The sequence below is a fragment of the Erythrolamprus reginae genome, chromosome 13, assembly GCF_031021105.1.
Source record: "Erythrolamprus reginae isolate rEryReg1 chromosome 13, rEryReg1.hap1, whole genome shotgun sequence".
In the NCBI taxonomy this organism is placed as follows: Eukaryota; Metazoa; Chordata; class Lepidosauria; order Squamata; family Dipsadidae; genus Erythrolamprus; species Erythrolamprus reginae.
Window position 1 is genome coordinate 14405989 of NC_091962.1, and position 16929 is coordinate 14422917.

Below are 16929 nucleotides of genomic sequence, written 5' to 3' on the forward strand. Positions count from 1 at the left end.
ATATTATTCCCCCCCCTTGTGTGTTTGTATACACACTTGAACCATTTCCAAAAACAGGTAAGGGCTGGGGGGGGTTTCTCTCTTATTCTTTGGGTGCTTTTTATCATATGCTTTAAATCAAGAGTCACTTCTCTCTCTCTTTTGTTTCTCTTTCCTCTCATTCTCTGCCTCAATCATTTTCTCATTTCTCTTTTTTCCTTCCCTTTTTTCTCTCATTTCTCTCTCTCTTTCTCTCTCTTTCTTTCTCTCTCTCTTTCTTTCTTTCTCTCTTGCTTTCTTTCTCTCTCACACTCTCTCGCTTTCTTTCTCTCTGTCTCGCTTTCTTTCTTTCTCTTTCTCTCTTGCTTTCTTTCTCTTCCTCTCTCTCACACACTCTCTCTTGCTTTCTCTCTCTCTCTCTCTCTCGCTTTCTTTTTCTCTCTCTCTTGCTTTCTCTCTCTCTCTCTCTTTTTCTCTCTCTTGCTTTCTTTCTCTCTCGCTCTTGCTTTCTTTCTCTTCCTCTCTGTCTTTCTCTCTCCCCTCTTGCGGCACACCTGACCATGTTCCACGGCACACTAGTGTGCCACGGCACACTGGTTGAAAAACACTGGTCTAATGTATACTATATATACCGTTTCATTTGAAGCCATTCAAATGAATCCCCGCAGGAGAATTATCTTTCAGAATTGTAGGTTTTGCGAGAAAGAGGCAGGCCAAGGATTCAGATGGACAGAACCCCCCAAAATATATAATAATAATAATAATAATAATAATAATAATAATAATAATAATAACATAGTGACAGGAGGCTTGGAAATTAAAAGGGGGTGAAATGGTTTTGGGAGCAGATGTTTCCAAAATGCCTCCTCTCTTCTTAGTAATTTCTCAGGCCCATCTGGCCAAATGTATCCAGCTGCTTTCCCAGGTGTTTAGCTCCGAGGGATGGACGGCCTGATGCATTGTGGGAAAATCTTTTAGCAGAACAACAAACTCCACCAACTGGCTGGTCCACTGTTGAGTGACCAGCTGTTGATGGGAGTGATGGAAGAGAAGGATTGAGGGGTCGCGATTTCTGACCGTCTCCAAATGGGTGAACAGTGAGGTCAGGCCTGGTAGGGAAAGGGAGTAGGATGCTTGGCTGCAGAGCTAGAGGTATCACAAGCAGGAAGAGGGAGATTGTGATCCCACTGTGTACAGCGCCAGTGAGACTCCATTTGGAATAATACTGTGTCCAGTTCTGGAGACCTCACCTACAAAAAGAGATGGATCAAATTGAACGGGTCCAAAGACGGGCTACAAGAATGGTGGAAGGTCTTAAGCATAAAATTGATCAGGAAAGACTTCATGAACTCCATCTGTAGAGTCTGGAGGACGGAAGGGAAAGGGGGGACACAATCGAAACATTTATAAATACATGAAAGGGTTAAATAAGGTCCAGGAGGGAAGTGTTTTTAATTGGAAAGTGAACCCAAGGACAAGGGGGCACAAGTCAAAGGAGACTTTGTTGGCAGATTCTACTGGGAGCAAAACAGGCCTGCGGCCTGTGGATGTCTCCCCTACCTCCACCTCCACATTCCTTGGGGCAGGAGTTGGGCCACAGCTAAGCACAACAAAAGTATATTAAAAAAAATATTTATTAAAGACAGGTGAAAATTTGGCGATGACATATGACGTCATCGGGCAGGAAAAACCGTGGTATAGGGGGAAAAGCCGCAGAGTATTTTTTAATTAATATTTTTGAAAAACCGTGGTAGACTTTTCGCAAAGTTCGAACCCATGAAAATCGAGGGAACACTGTACTGATTGTGTACTATTGCTTGTTGTTAAGATAATGGGTTTTAGCCATAGCTTTAATTATTAGATTTGTACTTATATTGTTTTTATTGTTGTTGTGAGCTGCCCCGAGTCTCCAGAGAGGGACGGCATACAAGTCTAATAAATTATTATTATTATTATTATTATTATTATTATTATTATTATGTCAATACAACACAGCAAACGAGATCGCTATGCTGGATTTCGTATTTCATCACCAGTCGGGCGCTTCCCAAGCACCTAGGACTGCGTAATGTAGCGGCGAATTATGTGTGCGGATCCCAGTAAAGCGGCCTTTTGCAATTGACAGATGGAGATTTTGTCAATTCCGATGGTTTTCAAATGTCCACTGAGATCCTTTGGCCCTGCGCCCATCGTGCCAAGGACCACTGGGACCACTTTCACTGGCTTATGCCAGAGTCGTTGCAGCTCGATTTTTAGATCTTCGTATTTCACTAATTTCTCTAGCTGCTTCTCCTCAATTCTGCTGTCGCCTGGGATTGCGATGTCGATGATCCATACTTTCTTTTTCTCCACAATCAGGATGTCTTGTGGGTTATGCTTCAGAATTCGGTCAGTCTGAATTCGGAAGTCCCACAGTAGTTTTGCTTGCTCATTTTCGACCCCTTTTTCGGGCTTATGATCCCACCAGTTCTTTGCCACTGGTAAATGGTAGTTCTGGCACAAGTTCCAGTGGATCATCTGTGCCACAGCATTGTGTCTATGCTTGTAGTCAGTCCGTGCAATATTTTTGCAGCAGCTGAGTATGTGATCGATTGTTTCATCTGTTTCTTTACAGAGTCTGCACTTTGGATCGTCTTTTGATTTTTCAATTCTGGCTTTGACAGCATTTGTTCTAATGGCCTGTTCTTGTGCCACCAGTATTAGTCCTTCTGTCTCCTTTTTGAGTGTTCCACTTGTAAGCCATGACCAGGTCTTTTCTTTATCCACTTTGCCTTCAATCTTCTCCAAGAACCAACCATGCAATGCTTTGTTCCGCCAACTGTCCATACAGCATTGAGTTACAGTTTTTCTGTACTGGTCCTTAGTTTGCTTCACCTTGAGAAGCTTCCTATTGTTGACCTCCAACAATGCTGACTCTTTGCTCCCCTTCACATAGTCAGCTAATGCATGCTTCTCTTCTTCCACTGTCTGCTTCACTTGCAAAAGTCCTCTGCCGCCTATTTTCCTTGGTAAATACAGCCTGTCAACGTCACTGCGGGGGTGTAGTGCATGATGGATTGTCATTAATTTTCTGGTTTTCTTGTCCAGGTTATCCAGCTCTGCTTGAGTCCAGTTCACTATGCCAGCTGTGTATCTAATGACAGGTATGGCCCAAGTATTCATAGCATTGATAGTGTTGCCACCATTCAGTTTGCTCTTCAAAATTTTTCTGGTCCTCTGGATGTACTCTTTGCTGATCACAGTTTTCACATGGCCATACTTGATATTATCCAGTTGCAAGATGCCCAAGTATCTGTAGGCTTCTGGCTGGTGGCACTTGAGGGTTTGACCATTTGGCATTTCAATGCCCTCACTTTCAGTGATTTCCCCCTTTTTCAGTGCCACTGTGGCACATTTATCCAGGCCAAACTCCATGCTGATGTCATTGCTGAAGATTCGCACAGTGTTGGTTAGTGACTGTATCTCAGTTTCTGATTTTCCGTACAACTTCAGGTCATCCATATACAGCAGGTGTGAAATTTTTGGTGAATTCCTAGCAGTTTGGTAGCCTAGGTTTGTTTTCTGTAGGATGAGTGGGAGTAGGATTATTATTATTATTATTATTATTATTATTATTATTATTATTATTATTGCTGAATGTTGATAGAAAAAGAAATAGAGCCTCCTGATCCGGATGCAGTCTACCTTAGAGCGGGAGTTTCGGCCAAGAAAGAGAAGGTGTCGGACAATTTGCTCACGTGCAAACGAGTTACAGGGTGACGAACAATTGCTAGGAAGAAAAAAAACCACGTGCCAGTTAGTGAAAACAAAAAAAGGGTGTGTAAAATGTGTGTTTTTTTCTCCTCCTTAATGGGTTTTTTTTTTAGCAGCTACAGGGAAAGAAAAACATCAAATATGACAACTTTGAAAATGTAAACTTTTGTTTAAGGGGGCAAAAAAAACACATGCTGGTTCTATCAGCCTCGCCCTTGCCGAACTGGCTTTGGGGAGGCGTGATGCCCCCGTTAAAAACGTCAAAGCTGTCGGAAGGCCTCCTTTTTCACCCTGGGCGGGTGTGTAAAAGGCCGAGTGAGAGGTCGTGGCGGGAGGGGACAGGGTTTGGTGAGTGACGGAGCCACGTTTGGGCATAGCTGGGGGTTGAATCAGAGGGGCAACGTGGAAGTGGGAGGTTCACCAAGCCGTGATTAAGAGCGCCTGGGATATAAAATGGTATCGGTTGCCAGCTGGCTCTCCAACCGGACCCGTGTGGTTTTGTTTTTCCTGTGTGACTTTGGCAAAAGAGGTGAGTGGAGCGGGAGGCCGAGATGGGCTGAGGGATGGTTGGAAGGAAAAGAGGGCAAAATGGTGGGTCTTTGGGAGAGGTGGAAGCCCTGAGCATTGTAAGGAGAAGGAGGAGATGGAGATGGAGGAGGGGATGAAGAAGAGGATGGAGGGGATGGAGGAGGACAGGAAGGAGAAGGGGATGAAAAAAGAGAAGAAGAAGGAGGAGGAGAAGAGGTTGAGAGAGAAGGTGGAGGCGAAGGGGATAGAGGAGGAAAGAAAGGAGATGAAGAAGAAGAAGGGGATGAAGAAGAAGGAGAAGGGGATGAAAGAGGAGGGGAAGGGGAAGAGGATGAAGAAGAAGAAGGAGATGAGGTTGAAAGAGAAGGGGACGGAGAAGGGATGGAGGAGGAAAGGAAGGAGAAGGGGATGAAAGAAGAGATTATGGAGAAGGGGATGAAGTAGAAGGAGAAGAGGTTGAGAGAGAAGGTGATGGTGAAGGGGATGGAGGAGGAAAGAAAGAAGATGAAGAAGGAGAAGGTGATGAAGAAGGAGAAGAGAATGAAAGAGGAGGGGAAAGGGAAGAGGATGAAGGAGAAGGAGAAGAGGTTGAAGGAGAAGGGGTGACGGAGAAGGGGATGGAGAAGGGATGGAGGAGGAAAGGAAGGAGGAGAAGAAAGGGATGAAGGAGGAGATGATGTAGAAGGGGATGAAGTTGAAGGAGAAGGGGGCAGAGAAGGGAAAGAAGGAGGAAAGGAAGGAGAAGGAGATGAAGAAGAATTAGAAGGGAATGAAGAAGAAAGAGAAGAGGTTGAAGAAAAAGGGGAAAGAGAAGGGGACCTGGTTAGACCAGGGGAAGTTGGCTCTTCTATGACTTGTGGACTTCAACTCCCAGAATTCCTGAACTGATCATGCTAGCTCAGGAATTCTGGGAGTTGAAGTCCATGTGTCATAGAAGAGCCATCTTTGCCTACCCCTTGGTTAGACCATCAAGAAGTCTTGAGTGCTAAGAAGGGAAATGCCCATCCCGAGTCAACCTTGCTGTCTCTCCGTTCTTTCATTCCAGGGCCCTTAAAATGTGTGACGAGATGTCTCCCCTTCTGCGCAACATCCGCAGCATCATCTGCATCTTCGAGAAGTATGCCAAGGATGATGGGGACTGTGGTACCTTGAGCAAAGGAGAGCTGAAGCAGCTGATCCAAACGGAGTTCGCTGACGTCATTGTGGTGAGTGCTGAGAACTTGGGCCAGAAGGAAGAAGGAGACCAAGATGGCTTGTCTAGTACAGGGATAGGCTAAGTTGGCTCTTCCATGACTGGTGGACTTCAACTCCCAGAATTCCTGAGCTAGTCACGTTAGCTCAGGAATTTTAGGAGTTGAAGTCCACAAGTCATGGAAGAGCCAACTTAGCCTATCCCTGTACTAGACAATCCATCTTGGTGGACTTCAACTCCCATAATTCCTGAGCTAATCACGCTAGCTCAGGAATTCTGGGAGTTGGAGTCCACATGTCATAGAAGACCCAACTTTGCCTATCCCTGGTCTAGAAGAATGGTAGAGAATGAACAAAGGAAGGAACAAAATCTGGGTTTGGGATCAACACACCAAGCCATGGTTAGACGCAATTGTGGTTTGTTGGCATTTGGTGCCTCCAAATATGTTGGAGAACTACAACTGAGTTCTAAAGCAAACCTCCATGTTATGGTCTCTGGAGGACGTCAACCCAAACAAAGAGGAAATCCGCATCCTATAAAAGGTCCTTCGACTTTGAGCGCTCCCAACCAGGTGCATAGAATTTATGAATTGGTTTCCCTACCTATTATCTTAAACCTGGGCAATTATTTTTAAAGAAACATTCCCAGGGATTGCACCAATTACTAGTGATGTTCTCCTATGGAACTTAGTGGTTGAATGCAGGAGGGTAGGAAGAACAAAAGATCCACAGTTTGTTTTCCAGAATATTATTTTGGTCTTTGGTTTTATTATTCATCCTGCTTCCTCATTTATTTATGGGGATGGAGGGAGCTAAAAAAAATTGTAAAAATAAATGGATCTTCTGATCATCTTTTTGGGGGTTTCTTCTTTGCAGAATCCATATGATCCCAAGACGATTGAGACAGTGCTCCATCTATTAGACACCGACTGTGATGGCAAAGTGGGCTTTGAAGAATTTACAGTCCTGGTCTTCAAAGTGGTCAAAGCCTGCTATAAAAAAGTCCAAGAATGCCAGGGTTCAGCAAGTGGACCATCCAAGCGAGATGTCACCAGCAGTCAGCAGCGGGAGATACCTCCTCAACAAGTGTCCAAAGGTGGACCATCCCAAAGAGATACGTCCAGCAGTCAGCAACGGGACATCCCACCGCAACAAATATCTAGAGATGGACCATCCAAGCGAGATGTCACCAGCACACAGCAACGGGAGATACCACCTCAACAAGTGTCCAAAGATGGACCATCCCAAAGAGATACCTCCAGTGCACAACAGCAGGGCATCCCACCCCAACAAATATCTAGAGATGGACCATCCAAGCAAGATGTCACCAGCACTCAGCAGCGGGAGATACCACCTCAACAAGTGTCCAAAGATGGACCATCCCAAAGAGATACGCCGAGCACTCAGCAACGGAACATCCCACCTCAACAAATATCTAGAGATGGACCATCCAAGCGAGATATCACCAGCACACAGCAGCAGGAGATACCACCTCAACAAGTGTCCAGAGATGGACCATCCCAAAGAGATACCTCCAGTGCACAACAGCGGGATATCCCACCCCAACAAATATCTAGAGATGGACCATCCAAGCGAGATGTCACCAGCACTCAGCAGCGGGAGATAGCACCTCAACAAGTGTCCAGAGACGGACCATCTCAAAGAGATATGGTCAGTACTCAGCAATGGGACATCCCACCTCAACAAGTGTCCAGAGATGGACCATCCCAGAGAGGTACCTCCAGTGCACAACAGCGGGACATCCCACCTCAACAAGTGTCCAGAGATGGACCATCCCAAAGAGATATGGTCAGTACTCAGCAACGGGACATCCCACCTCAACAAATACCTAGAGATGGACCATCCCAAAGAGATACATCCAGCACACAACAGCGGGATATCCCACCTCAACAAGTGTCCAGAGATGGACCATCCCAGAGAGATAACTTGAGCACACAGCAGCGAGACACCCAAACCTCACAGGTGTCTCCTCGTCCTAGCCAGAAGCTTGTGCCCCCTAAAGAAGTTTTAGATGCAGAAGAACTGACTCAGGAACAGGGGAGGGAAAGGACCAGGCCACAGACCAGTTATGACAATAAGGAGCAATCCCAACAAGTAGGCCCAACGTCAGGGGTGCAATCAGTTCAGAGAACAATTGAGGACATGATAAGGGGAAATCTCAGCTGCCAAACTTGTTCAGCAGAACCGAGAACTGGGCAGGCTCCTGCCCAGGGGCATCCAAGTGCTCTCCCCCCCAGGCGTCGTTGTCTTCAGGAACCCCTCAGCCCAGATCAAGAATCAAGTCCAGATGTCCTTCAGGGTGTTCCCCAGCAATCATCCCAACAACAGCTGGCAGAAGGGCAGAGCAACACACGTCAGGAGGAAGGGACCTCCCAAACATCGGCGGAGAAAAGAAGACGTCAACAATCAGCGGTAGAGATGGAACAAATCTCATCTGGAGAAATCACCCGTGAACCATTGCAAGAAACTCTTCAAAGGCCTTCTGGAGGAAGAAACCAGCAAGTGGAGGTTGAAGAAAGGAGATCAGCCTCTGGCCACCTCAAGAATCCCCAGGTGGTCCAAATTTCTGACCAAGAATCCCGTTCTGTCATGCTCGGACAGCAACAGAATGATCAACAAAGACGTCAAGGAGTTGAGAAGCAATCTGTTGGCCAACAAGACCAAGAAGTTCAAGTTGAAGAACCTCAAATGCCAGTCTACCAACCACATCAAGAAAGAGAAAGGAATCCCACAACATTAGAACAATGCCGACGTGGCCCACCAGAGCAAAGAGCCGTGTCTCAGGCAGTGGCCAGGCCTCAAGCAGCTGAGAGATACCCACATGGTGTGCCTGGAGAGCTCACAGTGGTCCAGTTCTCCCAAGATTCTTCTCCCAGGCGTCCATACCAACCTTCCCAGTTCCAGCTAAAACAGAGGCCACTGCAGTTCCCGCCTCCTTGGTCTACAAAACAATAGGCCAAGAAATTATCCACAAACCCATGGAAACACAGATGATCCACCAAGCTTTCAATCCATCTCTCCCAGGACTCGGGGCAACTTTGGAGAAGAACTTCCTGGGTTTGCTCACCAGCTAACCTGCAAAAATTTGGGTGGTGAAGCACAGCTGCAGTAAATGCCAGGGGTGAGCTTGGTGGATGTCAAGTAGTTTAGAATTTGCTTTGCTTCTTTAATGAAGAACAAGGTCCCTTGATTCAAACACGCTTCATTTCTACATGCAATGAATCTTTGAGAAGACTCCTGAGATCTTTGTAGTCATGTTCTCTCTCGTCTTCTTTTCTCCCAGTAGGCTCACCTAACCTTGGTATCACGACAAGGACCTTGTGAAGCTCAGGACTGGTGGTTTATTGGATACAGCCTCCATCTCCAGCTATTTATATATACAGTGGTACCTCTACTTAAGAATGTTTCTACTTAAGAACTTTTCTAGATAAGAACCGGGTGTTCAAGATTTTTTTTGCCTCTACTTAAGAACCATTTTCTACTTAAGAACCTGAGCCCGGAAAAATTTCCCAGGAAATTTGAGAGCGGCATAAAGGCCCGGCCAGTTTCCTGCCATTCCCTCTGGGTTTCTCTCTCTGGCGCAGTGTATGGGAGGCAGCCTCGCGCTGGGTGTATGGGAGGCCCATGCTCCTCCTCAGCACCTTAAAGGGGTTTTTTTGTTTTTTTTATTCCCCTCCCGTCACCCTCTTCCTTCGGCAGCGACTGTCCTCCTCCTCTTCTTCCTCCTCCCACCCAAATTCCGAGCTTTTATTTCTTTCCTAATGGGTTTGCACGCATTATTTGTTTTTACATTGATTCCTATGGGAAAAATTGCTTCTACTTTAAGAATGTTTCTACTTAAGAACCTGGTTACGGAATGAATGAAGTTCTTAAGTAGAGGTACCACTGTATATATACTGTATATATATCAAGTCAGTAATATTTATCAGCAATCGTTCCATAATGCAATCAAGGATCCTGAATGAATGTCCCCATGATCCAACGAATGTCAGAATTCCATCGCAAAATTGTTCATGAGATGATTGAGTTTCTGTTCACACTAGAGATGTTCCAGATCTTCTTCGGTTGGTGTTTTTCCATCTCGCCCACTTTAAGATGGGTGGGGTTCAACTCCCCCAAATCCCCAGCCACCACGGGTGGGCTGAGCAATTCCAGGAGTTGAAGTCCAGTCATCTTCAAGGGGTCCCGGTTGAGCCACGCGACCTTAGAGGGTCCACCATATTGTAGAACGATACGGTCCAGCTCAACCGTGCCCCAACCTGAAGCATGATGTAGACCAGGGGTAGGCAAAGTTGGCTCTTCTATGGCTTGTGAACTTCAACTCCCAGAATTCCTGAGCCAATCGTGCTAGCTCAGGAATTCTGGGAGTTGAAGTCCACATGTCATAGAAGAGCCAACTTTGCCTACCCCTGATGTCGACGATCAACTGTAAAGGGGTCGAAAATGCCTTGTGTGTCTTAACTCCTCTAAAATCGTTCTTCCTAAAATTCTGCTTCTTTCTGTAGCATAATAAAAAAATATTTGCAATTACAAGTGGCCCGCTTCCTTCTTATGACACAACGGTTTCGCAGTCATCCAAACGGACTCACTTTTTGAGTTTGTGTTGGCCCTTCAATTGTAGACTACAGGAGAGAGAAAGACTGGCCACTTCTGTTGTCTGTCCACCTACAAAATAAGACACTTCCTGGGTTGGTTGACTCACGAGACATGTCCTACTCATGAGTAGACCTTGTTAACGTCTAAGTCTGGGCTTAGAAGAATTCAAGCTGAAAATACTTCAGCTGGGAGTTCCAGATTTGGTAGGGTGGAGGGAGAAACGTCTTTTACTCATGGACTTTTTCGGTTGTCCAAGCTGGATTGGACTTCTAGCCTGAGATACTTCTCTAGATTTGGTTCGTAGATGAGTTGAGAATTGTTCTATCTAATTCCAGAAGGTAATTTGGGGAATCAAGTTAATTTTGGGGTCGTTTTTCAAATCAGAGAAGATTTTAAATGGATCCTTTTGAAAGAGGAGATATTATTTTAAGGATCTAACCGAGGGGTCTTCAATCTTAAGCACTCAAAGAGCCATGTGGACCAGTTTCCTAGAGAAAAGAAAACACCGGGAGCCACAAAACCTGGGTGGCCGTGGTCAACTTGACACCAGTCACTCCTACCCAGTCACATAAGTCCCTCCCTCCAAGCCAACCAAGAAATTTTTGGAGACCTTGCAGATGTGATGAAGAACTGCTCTGCTCAACAACATGCAGGAGATGTTGGAATCACTCCATCGATTGCACTTAATCTGGATTCTGTTTAATCCAGTTTACATTTTGGCCTAACCCTGTTGGTTTTGTATAGTTAAAATGAAATCTCTCCTATATCTCGTATTTCTGCTCTCTACTATATCCTCTATAACGTTCATCGTGTATTATTGTGTATTGGACAAAATAAAATAAATAAAATAAAATAAATCAAATCAAATAGACCAAAGTTGGTTTATACTCTCGGCAGATGCTGAACTTAGAACGTACTTTGGTTTTGAATCAATCAGAATTGGAAGAGATGGAAATACAGAATAACAGTGTTGGAAGGGACCTTGGAGGTCTTCTCGTCAAGTCCCCTGCTTAGGCTGGAAAACCTACATGACTTCAGACAAATTGGTTATCCAACATCTTCTTTAAAACTTCCAGTGTTGGAGCATTCACAACTTCTGGAGGCAGGCAGTTCCACTGATTAATTGTTCTGTCAGAAAATTCCTCCTCAGTTCTAAGTGGCTTTTCTCCTTGTTTAGTTTCCACCCATTGTTTCTTCTTCTACCCTCAGGTGCTTTGGAGAATAGCTTGACTCCTTCTTCTTTGGGGCAACCCCTGAGATACTGGAAGGCTGCTATCATGTCACCTCTGGTCCTTCTTTTCATTAAACTAGACATAAACCCAGTTCTTGCAACCGTTCTTCATATGTTTTAGCCTCCGGTCCCCTAATCCTCTTTGTTGCTCTTCTCTGCACTCTTTCTAGAGTCTCAACATCCTTTTTGCATCGTGGTGACCAAAACTGAAAGCAAATATTCCAAGTGTGGCCTCACCAAGGCCTCATAAAGTGGTATTAACCCTTCACGTGATCTTGATCCTCTCCCTCTGTTGATGCAGCCTAGAACTGTGTTGGCTTTTTTGGCAGCTGCTGCACATGGCTGGCTCCTATTTAAATGGTGATCCACAAGATCATATGCTGCAACGTCCTGCCTGTCAAAGACTACTTCAGCCTCAACCACAACAACACAAGAGCACACGACAGATTCAAGCTTAATATTAACCGCTCCAAACTTGACTGTAAAAAATACGACTATAGTAATCGAGTTGTCGAAGCGTGGAACTCACTACTGGACTCTGTAGCATCATCCCCTAACCCCCAACACTTTACCCTTAGGCTATCCACGGTTGACCTCACCAAGTTCCTATGAGGTCAGTAAGGGGCGTACATAAGTGCACCAGAGTGCCTAACGTCTCCGGTCCTATTGTCTCTCCTATATCTCCTATATCTTCTCTTCTATACCTATACCAGTCAACGAAGCAGTGGAAGTGATGTGCCGGTGCCTGGAGGCTGTTGGAGCCTGGATGGGTGTCAACAAACTCAAACTCAACCCAGACAAGACCGAGTGGCTGTGGGTCTTGCCTCCCAAGGACAATTGCATCTGTCCATCCATTACCCTGGGGGGGGAACTATTGATCCCCTCAGAGAGGGTCCGCAACTTGGGCGTACTCCTCGATCCACAGCTGACATTGGAACATCATCTTTCGGCTGTGGCGAGGCCCTATTTGGACAGGGAGTCACTGCTCACAGTCACTCATGCCCTCATCACCTCGAGGTTCGATTAGTGCAATGCTCTGTACATGGGGCTACCTTTGAAGAGTGTTCGGAAACTTCAGATCATGCAGAATGCGGCCGCGAGAGCCATCATGGGGCTTCCTAGATTCACCCACGTTTCTGCAACACTCCGCGGCCTGCACTGGCTGCCGATCGGTTTCCGGTCACAATTCAAAGTGTTGGTCATGACCTTTGAAGCTCTACATGGCATTGGGCCAGAATATCTCCGGGACTGCCTTCTGCTGCACGAATCCCAGCGGCCAATAAGGTCCCACAGAGTTGGCCTTCTCCGGGTCCCATCGACCAAACAATGTCGTTTGGCGGGCCCCAGGGGAAGAGCCTTCTTTGTGGCGGCCCCGGCCCTCTAGAATCATCTCCCCCCAGAGATTAGAACGGCCCCCACCCTCCTTGTCTTTCGCAAACTACTCAAGACCCACCTTTGTCGCCAGGCATGGGGGAGTTAAGATATTTCTTCCCCTAGGACATTACAAGTTATGCATGGTATGTTTGTGTGTATGTTTGGTTTTTTATAATAAGGGTTTTTAGTTGTTTTATTAAACTGGATTGTTACATGTTGTTTTTACCATTATTTGTTAGCCGCCTCGAGTCTGGAGAGGGGAGGCATACAAATCCAATAAATAAATAAATAAATAAATATATTTTTCTGCTATTCTCTCCTAGTTATATTTCACTCCTTTATTTTCTCCTCTATTCCCCCTTTAATACATTCCACCTGATTATATCCTCTATAACCCTCATTGTGTATTATTGTGCATTGGACAAAACAAATAAATAAAATATTTTTTTTTTAAAGGCTACTTTTAATCCCTGAAAAGAAAACCCACAAATCTCACTTAGACGTTACGTTCTCAGCTAAAAAGCTACCCACGTATTTTAATCTAGCCTGCTATGATGGAAAGCCAGTTTCTGATTTAAAATATATCGTTCTGATTTAATGACTAGGAGGTCCTATAAACCCAGAACAACAGTTAAGGTGGCTTTAGTTAAGACAAACAACGTGTAATGGTCTTCGACCGCCATCTTGTGGTTAAATGAATAGGTAGCAGATTAGTTTTAATAAAATGTATTAAGGGTTGTTTTAGAGCTGTGGTTCTCAACCACGGCTGCTTGAAGACTTGAATGGAATTGAAGTCCACACGTCTTCAAGTTGTCCATCCTTGCTTTAGAGAATGTTGTTCTCCGTGCTCAGAGAGATCAAAGATTGGAGGTCATCCAACCAACCCCCTGCTCAAGGAAGAGACCCTATCCCAAAGACCGAAGGGAAAGGGGGAGACATGATGGAAAAATTTAAATACGTTAAAGGGTTAAATAAGGTTCAGGAGGGAAGTGTATTTAATAGGAAAGTGGACCCAAGGACAAGGGGGCACCATCTGAGGTCAGTTGGGGGAAAGATCAGAAGCGACTTGAGAAATGACTGAAAGAGTAGTAGATGCTTGGAACAAACTCCCAGCAGACGTGGTTGGTCGATCCACAGGAACTGAATTGAAACATGCCTGGGAGAAACATAGATCTATCCTAAGATTAAATATACAGGAAATAGTATAAGGGCAGACTAGATGGACCAGGAGGTCTTTTTCTGCTGTCAATCTTCTATGTTTATGTTTGATTATAAGCATTGATGCTGTATTGGAAATTTATTTATTTATTTATTTATTTATTTATTTATTTATTTATTTATTTATTGGATTTGTATGGAAGTTGTGTATTCTTTTTTTTTCTATGCTGGAGAAAATTTAAAAAAAATTGTACCAGAACTAAAAGTCAACCCAAAACACAAACAACATGAACTTGGCTTAGAAGAAACTGCTCTTTATTTAATCTTGTTTCATTTCCATCACCAGTAGCCCACCCAAAAAAACCACGAATCCACCAAGTTGACCCTAAATCCAAAGTTAGAAAAAAAATCAAAGAAGAAAAGGGAAGGGAGAAAAAAAAAATAGAGAACTGTTGACATTCAGCAATCAAGTTGACAGCCGTCTGATCCAACGGTGAGCACAATTTCACTTCCGTCCATTCAACATCAAGGAAGATGTTAGTTCACCTTGAGGAAGGCTCTTGATGGCCATCTTCAAATCGTCCTTCATTATGGTTGCTTCAACGTTACTCAAGTGGCTAAGATAGGTGGGGAAATATAGTGTTATTGAATATAGTAAGGCTACAACTAGGAACCAACCAGTTGGCTTCCTGGTTTAAGGTTCCATAAAGAAGGCCAAGGAAACCAGAGCAGATATTGATCAAGTGACAGCTCCCAGAAACTCTTGCCTTAGACAAGATGGACCAGAACTACTAGGAGATGTGGTTCCTTAAGGTCTGGAGAACTATAGTTACCCAACTGCTGCTTGCTTCGGCTCCAACCTTCGTTTTCTAGCCCTTGGTGGGGTTTGACGTAAGGCTACGAGGCTCAGACCTTCTGAGTTCAGGAGCTCTGCGTCTGGAATTTTGCCGTGGGCCGCTGGGGTCAAGCTCTCTCCGGCCAGCATCAGAAAGACTCACCGTGTCTCGTCCTGTACGTCTCTTTCGGGAATCTCCTTCCAGACGTCTCTCCCTTTCACCATACCTGGAGGTACTTCCCCGTTCAACATCTCTGGTTTCAGCTTCAATGGACATGGCACGTTGACCATCTCTCTCTCCATCCCGGGATTCACGTTCGTAATGATATCCCTCCTGGTTGAGTTCTCTCTCAATCAACTCACGGGTTCTTCTCCTCCTTTCGGCATCTCTTTCTTGGGACCCTACTTCATCGTTACGGGGTCTCCTCTCATCACCTCTCCTTGGTTCTTCGTAACTTTGAGATCTACCGTAGTTGAGGTCCGTGGGTTCAACTTCTTGGGATCGGGGTCTCCTTCTTCCATTTTCTGTTGCATGGGTTTCGTCCCGGCTCAACTCCCGCCGTCTCCGCTCTACGTCCTCAGGACGTTGGGATCTTCTGACCTCTTCTCGGCTTTCGGACTCATGAGATCGGGATGGTCTGTCCATGTTCTCAAGCTCGGAAGAATAGGGCCTCTTCCTGTCTCGGTCCCTGCATTCCAGATCTTCTACTTCTGGTCTTCTCGAAGCTTCACTTGGCCGTGGTCTGCTCCACTCGTCTTCCACACGCCTCCTTTCAGATCTTTTGACTTCTTCCTCTTCTGCCCGGATTGCTCTACGGACATCTTCTCTCGATTGAAAGGCAGAACGCTCTCGCCTCCTCCTCTCGCTCTCTCTGTGATCAGCTTCATGGAGTTGTGATCGTCTCTCGCCTTCTCTGGACAACGGGCGATGCTCCTGATATTCCTCTGCTGGGCTACGGTGACGGATTCGTTCTTGGCGATCGTCGGCCACATGGGGGGGTTCAGAGGCACGAGACCTCCGCTCATTTTCCAGCTCTCTCCTTCCATCTTCCCTTTCTCGACGTTCACGAGAAGGCCGGCGTCTTTCAACATCGTGGTTTCCTGGATCTACTCGATCTGGAGAACCATGTCTGAAGGGTCTTCCCTCGGCTTCCTGGTGTTCCGTCTCACGTTCCTGACGTTGCCTCCCATCTTCCCTCCTGGATATGACAATTGGAGAATACAGGTCTTCTTCATCCCTGTCCAGGAGACCCCGAGCTTCACGTCCGTCATGGTTGTTTCTTCTTCCGAGTTCTCGGAATTGACGTGGAGAGTCCTCTTCCAGTACTGATTCCCGTCGTCGTCTCCGTTGACGAGGTTCTGGTATCTCAATATCTTCCCACTCTTCGGGCTCAATGCGCCGTTGTTCAGGCTCCCTTTCCTGATGTTCCCGAGATGGATGGTCTCTCCTATCGCCATCCTTCAGCTCACGGTCATGTCCATCGAAGTAGCGGTCTAATTCTTCTCGAAGTTCTCTGGAAAGTTCCCCTCGTCGGCCTTCTTCCCTGGATGGAAGGGAGGTCCTATCCCCGCCTCGCCTCTCACGAACATCGTCTCTTCTCCTGTCCTCCTCCAGGAATTCCCGCCGGCGGCTTTCATTCCCAAGCGGTTCCTCAGCTCTCACGGCTCTCCTCCTTCCCTCGTTGTATGAAAGACATTCGTGGGGATACCAGACACTATAGCAAGCGGTGGCCATTTCAAAGATGAGGAAGAGGAACTCATTGAAGTCAACGCGGTTATCTCCATTCACGTCCAGCAGTTGGAAGGTCAGCTTGACAATTTGAGGATCGCGAGGGTTCTGGGGAAGAAAGAAACACCACCCAGAAATCACAACGATTTTACTTCAACAACTGTACAACCCTTCCCAAATCCACCCGAAACTCTAAAGTTCCCGAACTAGCCTTTGACACGTCGAAGGTAGAACCTTCTTACCTCTAGGATGTCCCCAAACTCTTTCTGGAGGAGTCTTTTCATTTGCCTCCGCTTCATGGAGGAAGACTCACTTTTCCTGTCCGCATACTTGTGAAAGACGGAGATGATGGTGCAGATACTGTCCACGAGACCAGGCATGTCGGAGATTTTGTCTGCAGAAAGAAAGTTTGCACCCATATTTGAGGCCCGGGAGAGGCTAGCCGCCTCCCGCTTGCCGAAGCGAAGTCTCCATCCTCCCTGCCTTTTGCTAAGGTTGTTGTTGTTGTTAGTTGCGAAGTCATATCCGACCCAT

At 45.9% G+C, this 16929-nt stretch overlaps 1 protein-coding gene across 1 annotated transcript; it reads right to left on the bottom strand.

Moving 5' to 3' along the window:
- Positions 1 to 8311: 8311 nt before the first annotated feature.
- LOC139175476 (trichohyalin-like) lies at positions 8312 to 16775 on the bottom strand. Its single transcript, XM_070766600.1, has 3 exons — positions 16638 to 16775; positions 14830 to 16503; positions 8312 to 8413 (listed from the first exon to the last, which is right to left on the bottom strand). The coding sequence occupies exons 1-3, from the start codon at positions 16773 to 16775 to the stop codon at positions 8312 to 8314; spliced, it is 1914 nt and encodes a 637-aa protein (XP_070622701.1).
- Positions 16776 to 16929: the final 154 nt, after the last annotated feature.